This window comes from Myxocyprinus asiaticus, chromosome 40 (genome assembly GCF_019703515.2).
Source record: "Myxocyprinus asiaticus isolate MX2 ecotype Aquarium Trade chromosome 40, UBuf_Myxa_2, whole genome shotgun sequence".
Taxonomy (NCBI): domain Eukaryota; kingdom Metazoa; phylum Chordata; class Actinopteri; order Cypriniformes; family Catostomidae; genus Myxocyprinus; species Myxocyprinus asiaticus.
In genome coordinates, this window is record NC_059383.1 from 38,429,551 (window position 1) to 38,442,564 (window position 13,014).

The following is a 13,014-nucleotide window of genomic DNA, read 5'->3' on the forward strand; positions in this document are numbered from 1 at the left end:
TTTTTTTTTTTTTTTTTGTAGAAAATGTGAGCAGTGTCTGTCTGTGCAAAACTCACTGCAACAATTCTAGGTTGTTGTAGGTGGTTGTCTGACAATTGCTATGTGTTTGCTAGAGTGTGTTTTGGTCTTATTTTCCAGTAAAATTATCTCAAACTTTTTTAAAACAAGAAGAAATTGAGAAGCTGAAAGACATAAGATATTAAATCTTGTTTACAGATCAATCTAATTTAGTAAGGGTTATGCTTAAAAACAAGAAAAATTATTTTTGCCCATTGGGTAAGAAAAATAAACTTGCTTTCCTTTTAAATCATTTTTTTATAAGCATAAACATTACTAAATTTTGTTAGATTTCTCTGAAAACAAGTCAAAATATCTTATTTTAAGAATATTTAGATATTCTTATTTAGATATTCAGATTTAGATAGTTTTGAGCGGATTTCAGCACATTGCTACGCAGTTGCTAGGGTGTTGCAAGTGGTTATAAGATCACTGTTGTGCGGTTGCTAAGGAGTTCAAAGTGGTAGCTAGGGTGTTCTTGTAGGGTAACTAGGGTGTGGTTAGTGGTTGCTATGCCGAGGATTAGGCGTTTTGAGCGGATTTCAGCACATTGCTATACAGTTGCTGGAGTGTTTTGGGTGGTTGTCAGAGCAATGTTGTGCGGTTGCTAGGTTGTTGTTGTGCAGTTGCTATGGCATTCTGATTGGTTGCTAGGTGGTTGCTAGTGTGTTCTGAGTGGTTGCTATGCAGTTACTAAGGTGTTACAAGTGGTTTTGAGCGCATGCTTTGCAGTTTATGGGCTGTTGTGAGTGGTTGTCAAAGCATTGCTGTGCAGTTGGTAAGGAGTCCTGAGTGCTTACTAGGTGGTTGCTAGGTTGTTCTGAGTAGTTCCTATGCGATGGATAAGTTGTTTAGAGTGGTTATTAGCACACTGCAATACAGTTACTTGGGGCTTGTGGGTGGTTGTCAGAGTGTTGCTATGTGGTTGCTAAGGATGTCAAAGTGGTTGCTATGCAATGGATAAGGTGTTTAGAGTGGTTATTAGCACATTGCGATACAGTTACCAGGGGCTTGTGGGTGGTTGTCAGACTGTTGCTATGTGGTTGCTAAGGAGGTCAAAGTTGTTGCTAGGGTGTTCTGAGTGGTTGCTATGCAGAGGATAAAGTGTTCAGAGTGGTTTTTATTACATTGCTATGCAGTTGCGGGAGAATGAAAGATCTTTGTTGTGCGGTTGCTAAGGAGTTTAAAGTGGTAGCTAGGATTTTCTAGTAGGGTAACTAGGGTGTAGATAGTGGTTGCTATGCCAAGGATTAGGTGTTTTGAGCAAATTTCAGCACATTGCTATACAGTTGCTGGAGTGTTTTGGGTGGTTGTCAGAGCATTGTTGTGCAGTTGCTAGGGTATTATTGTGCTGTTTCTTGGGTGTTCTGATTGGTTGTTAGGTGTTTGCTAGGGTGTTCTGAGTGGTTGCTATGCAGTTGCTAAGGTGTTCTGAGCACATGCTATGTAGTTGCTGGGGTGTTGTGGGAGGTTGTCAGAACGTTGATGTGTGGTTGCTAGGGTGTTCTGAGTGGTTGCTAGGTGGTTGCTAGGGTGTTTTCAGTGGTTGCTATGCAATGGATAAGGTGTTCAGAGTGGTTATTAGCCCATTGCAAAGCAGTTACTAGGTGCTTGTGGGTGGTTGTCACACTGTTGCTATATGGTTGCTAAGGAGGTCAAAGTGGTTGCTAGGGTGATCTGAGTTGTTGCTATGCGATGGTTAAGGTGTTCCGAGCACTCTTTAGCATGTTGCTATGCAGTTGCTAAGGTGTTGTGCGGGTGGTTGCAAGATCGTTGTTGTGCGGTTGCTAAGGAGTTCAAAGTGGTAGCTAGGTTGTTCTGAGTGGTTGCTATGCCTATGATTAGGTGTTTTGATCATTTTTTTTGCACATTGCTATGCAGTTGCTAAGGTGTTCTGAGTGGTTTTGAGCATGAGCCTTGCTGTGCAGTTGGTAAGGAGTTCTGAGTGGTTACTAGGTTGCTAGGGTGTTCTGAGTGGTTGCTATCCGATGGATAAGGTGTTCAGAGTGGATTTTAGTACACTGCAGTGCAGTTACTAGGGGCTTGTGGGTGATTGTCATGCTGTTGCTATGTGGTTGCTAAGGAGTTCAAAGTGGTTGCTATGTGGTGGATATGGTATTCAGAGTGGTTTGTAGCATGCTGCTATAGTCTATGGGATTTTTTATGCCTGTTTTATCATCTGCCAGGCAAAAAGAAAAGCTCCAGCACACCTCTCCTCAACAATTCGCATGATTTGATGTATCATTCATGTTTATAGCACAACAGCTATGTGCTAACATTTATTTAGAGTTAGGGGTTTATTAAAGTCACCAAACCTAAGTATGAGCAAGTAATAGTTATCTATCTGACTAATCTTTCTTTCAGGATCACTTCGACTGATATTTTTGATTTATCTCTTTGAACATAACATGAGTTCTCAGGCAGCTTACTCACCTCATGGAACAGTTCATTGGGTTCATCTTCTTTTCATAACACACCTGTATGTCCTAACCTGAACCAAGAAAAATAGAAAACATTTTAAACATACCAAAAAGCATCAAAAGCTGTTTCTATGTAAATGTATGTATTACACAATATGCATTATATGTATGTATAGATTTATACAGATAGAGAGAGATAGAGATAGTGGGTGGCAGGGTGTGTGTGCGTGTGTGTGATCTTCATAGTCGTGACTGAAGTGTGTCGAGTTCACTCCTACACATGCTCATTAAAACAGCAGGAAATATAGAAAGTGGAAGGGAGAGAGAGAGGAAGGCTTTCCTTTTCAAAGTCCAACAATCATATGTCTATTGGGACACAGAACAGGTCATAAATGGCCGGTTATGTAGACTAAAACATGAGCAATTTTAGTCCAGTGACTAATAGTGAGGTTTAGCCATCAGTGACAACATGAAACCATTCGTGGTAACATAGACGCACATTTATGACAAACTAGTATTGTAAATAGGAGCCTATGAGGTTTGTCTATAATATTACTTATCGCTCTTGGCTATAGAAAGATTATAAATATTAAATATCCACTCTTGTTGAAGGATTAAATAAAATACACAACCCCTATCACCATAAAGTATATATATATATATATATATATATATATATATATATATATATATATATATATATATATGAGAGAGAGAGAGAGAGAGAGAGAGAGAGAGAGAAAGAGAGAGAGAGATTACATTTTATTAATAATACCGTTGTATATTAATGATATTTAGCAGAATAAAGTTTCCAATCACATTCAGACACATGCAGTAAGTCTCAAACAGACAGATCTGCTGCCTACAGGAACCTTTACTGTAACCATAGTTTCAAAGACAGCATAGCAACAGGAATGAGGTGAAGGGGCCGGCCATAATGATTGGCAGCTCACATCTAGTGCATGCCATTGGCTACTGTGAGTTAGTTTGTTCCAGTGTAGCATGGCATGATATATATATATACACACATTATTCTACAGTTTTTACCTGTCAAGCGATTCAACCGTCGAGCATACATCAAAATATCCGGTGTTTAGCTCACAATAGCAGATTTATAAGACAAAAAATAAAATAACACATTGTTTACTTTTGATGACAAATGTAAAATTTGCAGTTTGTAGCAGATAATAACATAGTGCCAAAGTAGTAATATTGCACACATTACTGTTAAAAAAAATGTATATGGCAAAAAATAAAATATATTATACTTAAAGATGCACATTTTACTTACAAAGCACGTGACTCATCGCTGTTCGGTTACCAGGGCAACCATCCTTTCCTCCTCCATTCCCATAGATATCTTCATGATGGCACCACGGATGGCCGCCTCGGTGTGGAGCACTCCTATTGTTTTGTTGTTTTTGTTTGTTTGTCCTGTGTTTAGTAATCTTTTTCCAGTCAGTTTTACCAGAGACGAATTGCTGAACATTCGACAGCTTATACCAGACAGTCTTTTCCCGGTTTAGTTGGAAGCGCGGCTTTGTTGTTCAGGAGACGCGGGCGAGGGAGATGAGCCGGTGCGCTGGTCAAACTCTGTCGGCGCAGCTTTCGGAAAACAATGCAAGGTGGACACATGCATTTGGCATTATTCTAAACAATTTTGAAGCAATTTGGGTAAATACAAGAGAACTATTTTAAAGTCTGCTGTAAGAGCCACACTTCCTGCTGCTAGGTGGTGGCACTATGACCGTGACCCAAAATGGTCAAATCCATGTGATTAGCCACCAAGACTAAACATACATCTCAATTTTGATCTAAATCACACATTGCACACGGAAGATATGAGACACTTCCTGTTTCCCATTTTTCACCATTAATTGAATGCCTCGCCATGGCAACACCATTCGATATATCAAAATCTGTTTGCAATTTAGCATCTTCAATGTCTTGGCATAATGTTGTCTAAATGTGGGGACAGTTTCATCAATCACCTAAGAGGAGTATTTAAAAGTTCAGAGACTGCAATATGAAAAAAAAATCAAAAATGGCCAACTTACTGTTGGGCGGAGCTAATAACTATAATTATGAAAGTTGTCAGGCTTGATGAGAACTATATATGTACCAAATTTGGTGACTGTAAGTGAAAATGGGGGTGCTACAGAGGCTGTCTTACACACCCATTTTAAAGAGTGCACTAAAGAGCCCCCTTACATGCCCATGCGTGAACTTTTGCCCAGATCTAATGGCAACGACTCTGATGTGTGTGCAAAATTTCATTACATTTTAAGCATGCCAAGTGCCTCAAAAACCCCCAAATATAGGAAGAACGGAATAATAACAATTAATGCGTTGCCATGGCAACAGTATTTAAGCTATAAAATATCCATTTACAAATTTACATCAGCAGTGTCTTGTCATTATTCGAAATAATTTTGAGGCAATTCATGTAAACATAAGAGGGCTATTTCAAAGTATGTAAAAAGTGCCATACTTCCTGCTGCCAGTTGGTGGCGCTATGACCGTGACCCATAATAGCCGCATCAATGTAATCAGCCCTCATTACCAAACATGCAGCTGAATTTTCATCAAAATCATACAATGCACACAGAAGATATAAGGCACTTTCTGTTTCCCATTTTTCGCCATAAATGTATTGCTTCGCCATGGTGACACCGTTCAAAATATAAAAGATCAGTTCACAATTTAGCATCTACAATGTCTTGGCATGATGCAAACCTTTGGTTCAAACTTGGTGCCAGTCACATGAATCTCCTAGGAGTATTTAAAAATTCAGAGCCTGCGATTTTCAGATAATCCAAAAAGGCCGACTTCCTGTTGGGCGGAGCTAATGACTGTAAGTATGAAAGTTGTTTAGCTTTATGAGAACTATATATGTACCAATTTTGGTGACTGTAGGTGAATGGGGGTGCTACAGAGCCTCCCTTACATGCCAATTTTCAAGAGGGCGCTAGAGAGCCTTCACGCATGTTAAGTACTCCAAAAGTACTGAAAACCTTTAAAGAATAATAATAATAATAATCCTTAGAAGAACAATAGGGCCTCTACACTTTCAGTGCTTGGGCCCTAATTAGCATCAAGTCTGTCATTTTATTACATGATGAACTGTTTCCACAAAAAAGCAGTTTATGCAGCGGTCTGAGGTTACTTCTCTCCTTGTTGACGTTCCAAGATGTTGTCACCGCTGACGTATCCGAATCCGAACCAGCCGAATGAGGCATCTAATTATGTATGTTTATACGCCATTACGCTATGACGTTCGCAACAGTCACATGACCATTTTCAGCCAATCAGGTGCGGCGGCTCCGGTAGAATTGCGGATTCAAAACTGTATCGGTTAAATTTGTTACAAAGTTGCGAGCGAGACTTCGAATTAATTACTGTTTCGCGGGGCGACGTATCTGAAACCTTCGTTGCTGATTTCATGATCAAAATGTCTCAGAAACATATCTACTACTCTGATAAATACACAGATGATCATTATGAATACAGGTAAGATTCAAATCGAGAAGGTTTGAGCTACTTGAAGGCCTCAGCGAGGCGTGTTTTATCAAATATCATGTATTTCATCTCATACCAGCGTACAATTTAATCGTTGAGCATTGTTTAAAAGAGATGAGGAACACCTTTGATTTTAATCTAGTTTTAAAAGCATGTTTTCACTATATAATTCGGATCTAGGGGTATTGGTGACCCCCATGTGCATGTTAGATTAGTGACATTTAAAATAGTTTGAAACATTTTCTTCATGACAGTCACGGTATTTAGTGTCTAGATTAAAATGAAGATTGTTTATCATTTCTGATGGCAGGCATGTGGTTTTACCGCGGGAACTGGCCAAACAGGTGCCCAAATCCCATCTGATGTCCGAGGATGAGTGGAGGAGACTGGGCGTGCAGCAGTCACTGGGATGGGTCCATTATATGATCCATGAGCCTGGTCTGTATTATAACAAACACGTTCATTTAGATGAATAAGACTTGAATCAGTGTCCCCTTCATAGAGAGAACTGAACCAGAATCAGCTGTTTTGAAACTGGAGTTAAAAACTCAGGGATAGTTCACCCAAATTCTCTAATAATTTTCCCACCCTCATGCCATTCCAGATGTCTGTGACTTACTTTCTTCTGCAGAACACAAACATATATTTTTAGAAGAATATTTCAGCTCTGTAGGCCCATACAATGCAAGTGAATGGTGACCAGAACTTTGAAGCTCCAAAAAGCACATAAATGCAGCATAAAAGCACTCCATACAAGTCCAGTGGTAAAATCTATATCTTCAGAAGTGATATAAGTGTGGGTGTGAAACAGATAGATATTGAAGTCCTTTTTTAAACTACTAATCGCCACTTTCACATTCTTTTGTTTTTGGCAATTTGCATTCTTTGTGCACCTGCTGGGCAGGGAGGAAAATGTATAGTTAAAAAAAAAATAAGGGTCATAAATATTGATCTGTTTCTCACCCAAACCTGTCATATTGCTTATGAAGATATGGATTAAACCACTGGATTACTTCTATGTTTCCTTTTATGTGCTTTTTAGAGCTTTGAAGTTTTGGTCACCATTCACTTGCATTGTATGGACCTACAGAGCTGAGATATTCTTCTAAAAATCTTCATTTGTGTTCTGCAGAAGAAAGTCATACACATCTGGGATGGCATGAGGGTGAGTGAATGATGAGAGAATTTTCATTTCTGGGTGAACTATCCCTTTAATACAGGTGCATCTCAATAAATTAGAATGTCGTGGAAAAGTTCATTTATTTCAGTAATTCCACTCAAATTGTAAAACTCGTGTATTAAATAAATTCAGTGCACACAGACTGAAGTAGTTTAAGTCTTTGGTTCTTTTAATTGTGATGATTTTGGCTCACATTTAACAAAAACCCACCAATTCACTATCTCAACAAATTAGAATATGGTGACATGCCAATCAGCTAATCAACTCAAAATACCTGCAAAGGTTTCCTGAGCCTTCAAAATGGTCTCTCAGTTTGGTTCACTAGGCTACACAATCATGGGGAAGACTGCTGATCTGACAGTTGTCCAGAAGACAATCATTGACACCCTTCACAAGGAGGGTAAGCCACAAACATTCATTGCCAAAGAAGCTGGCTGTTCACAGAGTGCTGTATCCAAGCATGTTAACAGAAAGTTGAGTGGAAGGAAATAGTGTGGAAGAAAAAGATGCACAACCAACCGAGAGAACCGCAGCCTTATGAGGATTGTCAAGCAAAATCGATTCAAGAATTTGGGTGAACTTCACAAGGAATGGACTGAGGCTGGGGTCAAGGCATCAAGAGCCACCACACACAGACATGTCAAGGAATTTGGCTACAGTTGTCGTATTCCTCTTGTTAAGCCACTCCTGAACCACAGACAACGTCAGAGGCGTCTTACCTGGGCTAAGGAGAAGAAGAACTGGACTGTTGCCCAGTGGTCCAAAGTCCTCTTTTCAGATGAGAGCAAGTTTTGTATTTCATTTGGAAACCAAGGTCCTAGAGTCTGGAGGAAGGGTGGAGAAGCTCATAGCCCAAGTTGCTTGAAGTCCAGTGTTAAGTTTCCACAGTCTGTGATGATTTGGGGTGCAATGTCATCTGCTGGTGTTGGTCCATTGTGTTTTTTGAAAACCAAAGTCACTGCACCCGTTTACCAAGAAATTTTGGAGCACTTCATGCTTCCTTCTGCTGACCAGCTTTTTAAAGATGCTGATTTCATTTTCCAGCAGGATTTGGCACCTGCCCACACTGCCAAAAGCACCAAAAGTTGGTTAAATGACCATGGTGTTGGTGTGCTTGACTGGCCAGCAAACTCACCAGACCTGAACCCCATAGAGAATCTGTGGGGTATTGTCAAGAGGAAAATGAGAAACAAGAGACCAAAAAATGCAGATGAGCTGAAGGCCACTGTCAAAGAAACCTGGGCTTCCATACCACCTCAGCAGTGCCACAAACTGATCACCTCCATGCCACGCCGAATTGAGGCAGTAATTAAAGCAAAAGGAGCACCTACCAAGTATTGAGTACATATACAGTAAATGAACATACTTTCCAGAAGGCCAACAATTCACTAAAAATATTTTTTTTTATTGGTCTTATGATGTATTCTAATTTTTTGAGATAGTGAATTGGTGGGTTTTTGTTAAATGTGAGCCAAAATCATCACAATTAAAAGAACCAAAGACTTAAACTACTTCAGTCTGTGTGCATTGAATTTATTTAATACACGAGTTTCACAATTTGAGTTGAATTACTGAAATAAATGAACTTTTGCATGACATTCTAATTTATTGAGATGCACCTGTATATAGAGAGCTTAATAGGACAGTAGTAGGTTGGAGTGTTTTAATAATCTTTATTTTTTCTTCTCCTTTTCATCTTTAGAACCTCATATTCTGCTGTTTAGGAGACCTCTACCAAAACAATGATGTCTTTTTCCTACTTATCTGGAACGTTCCTGTGGATGAATCTGGTATTCAGTGAATACTTGTGAACTTTACCACGTTTCTGGACTCCTGTGGACACGATGCTGTGTTTGACAGCGTTTATGCACGGACAGAGAATCAAGGGGAATATGGGAATGTATTTTCAGTGAAAATTGGAGGGCTCTTAACTCATCAAAAATCATGTGACCAAAAGTGCCTCTTGGGGTGAAGCTAAACCTTTAAAGATGTGTGTGAAATAAAAATCTGTGATGCATTATCAGTGTTTAAGAAACTTAAATTGGTGTTCTTTATGGCAGACCAAAAGAAAATGAAACTTATTTGGTTAAAAAAGATGTACTGTAAGTGCAAGTTCATTTGTGTGTATCTAAATACTGTCCTTCTGTTAGGTTGTGTATTAGCTGAGATTTGGATAATTCTCAGGTTAAAACTCTGGTTTGCATGTGATATTTCAGGGAAGGCTATTGTATACTGTAAAGATGTTTTATATGTTTAAATGGTGCTCGTATTATGTATAGGATGTGCACGCTTACAGTATTTTAATGTGATGAAAGGTAGCTATAAAGGAAGAGCACTCTCATAAGAAAAAATATCTTTATAGACTTTATGACAGCACTATCTGCTGCTGTGCAACTTGAGAACATTTGGAAAATGTTGACAGTGTTTATAAAGCAAGAACAAATATTTTGGCCCTTTATTACAAGAAAAATTATGACTATAATTTGTTTGATTCTCGATTATATTCTTGCTACTTTTTGTAATAAATGCAGCCTTGTATAAGTGTTATTAGTGGTCTTTTTATCTTCTTCAATGGATTGGCAGCAGCATGGCACAAATTTCAACTCATGAGGGCGCCAAATCACAGCAAATTCTGTCACGGATCAGCAGCATCATTCTAGCGAGTCGGTTCCTTCTGGCGATTTGTTTCGAAGAACCGATTCATCATTCCAGATATGCATGTCTTTGGATAGTAATTGACAATTGTTAATTAACTTAGTCTAGTATGCACAAGGCCATGTCTCAATTTCTTCACTGTTCTAGCACGTACTTTACTCAGCGGTTAGTTCAAACTGAATCTTGTAGCATTTATTGCCTCCACAGGACGATTCGATGATGTATTTCACATTTATGTTGTAGCTTTGGAAACACAATGTCTGCTAACTGAATGTAAAAGGGTTTCCAACAGTCCCAGTCTCTTTAATAAGGCTATGGAAACGGTGAATTAACACTAATATTTCGGTCGGTCCCTCACACAACACTATCGAATGGCTTCAGAAGAATTTATATATAAGGCACAAGAGTTAAGGACGACTTGTATGGTGCTTTTGGAACTTGGCCAGCCTATCAGCATCCTCTCATCCCTCAGTCTTGCCTGTTGCCGTTTACATTGAGGACGTCGTTCCTATGGAAAACCAGTGTAACTCACCGCCTCATGTGGCTTAGTACTTTATTTAGTTATAGAATCATCAGGGCATAGATTCTACAATGCTACAGTATAATTCTATAGTTTCAACTATTGTGTTCATAGTTCCAACAATTCACTCACCTAACCGGTGTAGGCCTAATCCAAGACAAGTTCTCCATCGAAGTAGAGTGATTCACAATCACAAATGCTTTGCGAATCGGCTCGACTGAATCATTATAAAAGAACGATTCGTTCGCTAGTCGAACATCTATGGCAAGCCGATTTATCTTTTTTTTTCTCCACTTTTCTCCCCAATTTGGCATGCCCAGTTCCCAATGCGCTCTAGGTCCTTGTGGTGGCGTAGTGACTTGCCTCAGTCCGGGTGTTGGAGGACGAATCTCGGTTGCCTCTGCATCTGAGACAGTCGCAAGAGGTGGCTTGTTGAGCGTGTTACCGTGGAGACCTAGCGCGTGTGGAGACTTCACGCTATTCTCTGTGGCATCCTTGCACAACTCACCACATGCCTCACCGAGAGCGAGAACCATATTATGGCGACCACGAGGAGGTTAACCCAACGTGACTCTACTCACCCTAGCAACCGAGCCAATTGGTTGCTTAGGAAGCCTGTGTAACAGTGGCCAGCTGATAGATAGCTGTACAATGTGTATAAACCTCACTCTCCTGACCTCAAGAGGTTCACTTATGACTGACGCTAAAGGCTGTAGCCTTTAGCCTCCTTGTTAGTGCACCCGCCTCCCATGCCGGAGATGCCTGTTCGAGTCCCGTATGGAACAGGTAGAACAGGAGCGTAACAATGGTGCCGTGACCCAGATGGGAGTGAGGTTTTGGGGGTGAGTGTAACGGTAGCCAGCTGATAGATGTGTATAAACCTCACTCTCCTCACCTCAAGACGTGCACTAGAGACTGACGTTAGGGGCTGTAGCCTTTAGCCTCCTTGTTAGTGCACCCGCCTCCCATGCCGGAGATGCTGGTTCGAGTCCTGTATGGAACAGGTAGAACAGGAGCATAACAAAGGTGCTTTGACCCAGATGGGAGTGAGGATAATGGAGGTGAGTGTAATGGGGGCCAGCTGATAGATAGCTGTGCAATGTGTATAAACCTCACTCTCCTGACCTCAAGAGGTGCACTAGCAACTGACGCTAAAGGCTGCAGCCTCCTTGTTAGCTTACCCGCCTCCCACACTGGAGACGCTGGTTTGAGTCATGTATGGAGCGGGTAGAACAGGAGTGTCACACCTGACACTCATCACACTCTGGATTCGAACTTGCGACTCCAGGTGTGGTAGTCAGTGTCTTTACTTGCTGAGCTACCCAGGCCCCTATCTTTAAATATTCCCAGAGTTACTCATCAAAATGGCATTTTTACCAGTAAGAATTCTAGTTACAGAGCTCTGCAAGTGCATTCTTACTAGTAAAAATGGAATTACAGAGCTCTACAATTGAATTAGAGAGCTCCGCAATTGCATTCTTACTAGTAAGAATTGCTATTAAAGAGCTCTCCAACAAAATTTTTATTAGTAAAAATTTAAATGCAGAGCTCTCTAATTTAATTACAGAGCTCTGCAATTAAACATATCTTTAATGTGATTTTTACTCGTAAAAATTAGAGAGCTCTCTAATAGGAATTCTTATTAGTAAAAATGGAATTACAGAGTTCTACAATTGAATTAGAGAGCTCTGCAATTGTGTTCTTACTAGTAAAAATGTAATTGCAGAGCTCTCTAATTTAATTACAGAGCTCTGTAATTAAACATATCTTTAATGTGATTTTCACTTGTAAAAATTAAATTAGAGAGCTCTCTAATAGGAATTCTTACTAGTAAAAATGGAATTACAGAGCTCTCTAATTGGAATTCTTACTAGTAATAATTAAATCGCAGAGCTCTGTAATTAAAAATGAATGGGAGTCAATAGAAACTTACGACTAGTAAACTTTCAGATAGAGAGCTCTCTAATTGGTTTTCTTACTAGTAAAAATTCAGTTAGAGAGCTCTGTAATTGAAAATCGTACTAGTTAAAATGCAATTATGACAGCAACGCTGGGAACATTAAAATATAATTTGGCTTTCCATAGAATATCACTACTGCAGGCTAATGTAGTCCTGAGGTGCTGAAATATTCAATTACATTTAGTTCTTCTGGATGTCCTTACTTTTTACGTTAAATATTGTCTATATATATTAGCCATAATTAGCTATAATTATTTAGCTGAATATTGAATATAAAAAAAAGAAACTTGAATTGACTTCAAAAAAGTGTCCAAATAACTGGTTTACATGGGCTCTAACTACATTTGTTCTAACTAAATACATAATACTTTCCTCTGCTACCTGTGGTTGGATCGTGCTCATTTCCTGTTTCTAAAGGCACCACATCCTGAACAGACAGTACATGGCAAAGTTAATGTTGCTATGTATATAGGAAGTGAGAGTTTGATAGCATACAGATATTTCACTGTAAACCACAGTATAAAACCACATGACGGTTATTCACTCTCACTGGTATGCACTGTTTGTTATTTTACTGCATTTGAGTGTTTTGTAAAAAGTCTCCCTGAATTTGGGCCAATAGGTTGTGAGCCTATATTCGGAAAATAATTCTACCTTAGTACTGGTAACATTTCTGCAGTGTACAGTATGTATACTGTATAAT

General features: G+C 39.4%; 1 protein-coding gene across 1 annotated transcript; it reads left to right on the forward strand.

Moving 5' to 3' along the window:
* Positions 1 to 5,763: 5,763 nt before the first annotated feature.
* LOC127430879 (cyclin-dependent kinases regulatory subunit 2-like) lies at positions 5,764 to 9,721 on the forward strand. Its single transcript, XM_051681021.1, has 3 exons — positions 5,764 to 5,987; positions 6,307 to 6,434; positions 8,879 to 9,721. Exons 1-3 carry the CDS (start codon positions 5,920 to 5,922, stop codon positions 8,920 to 8,922), a joined length of 240 nt encoding a protein of 79 aa, XP_051536981.1. The 5' UTR covers positions 5,764 to 5,919; the 3' UTR covers positions 8,923 to 9,721.
* Positions 9,722 to 13,014: the final 3,293 nt, after the last annotated feature.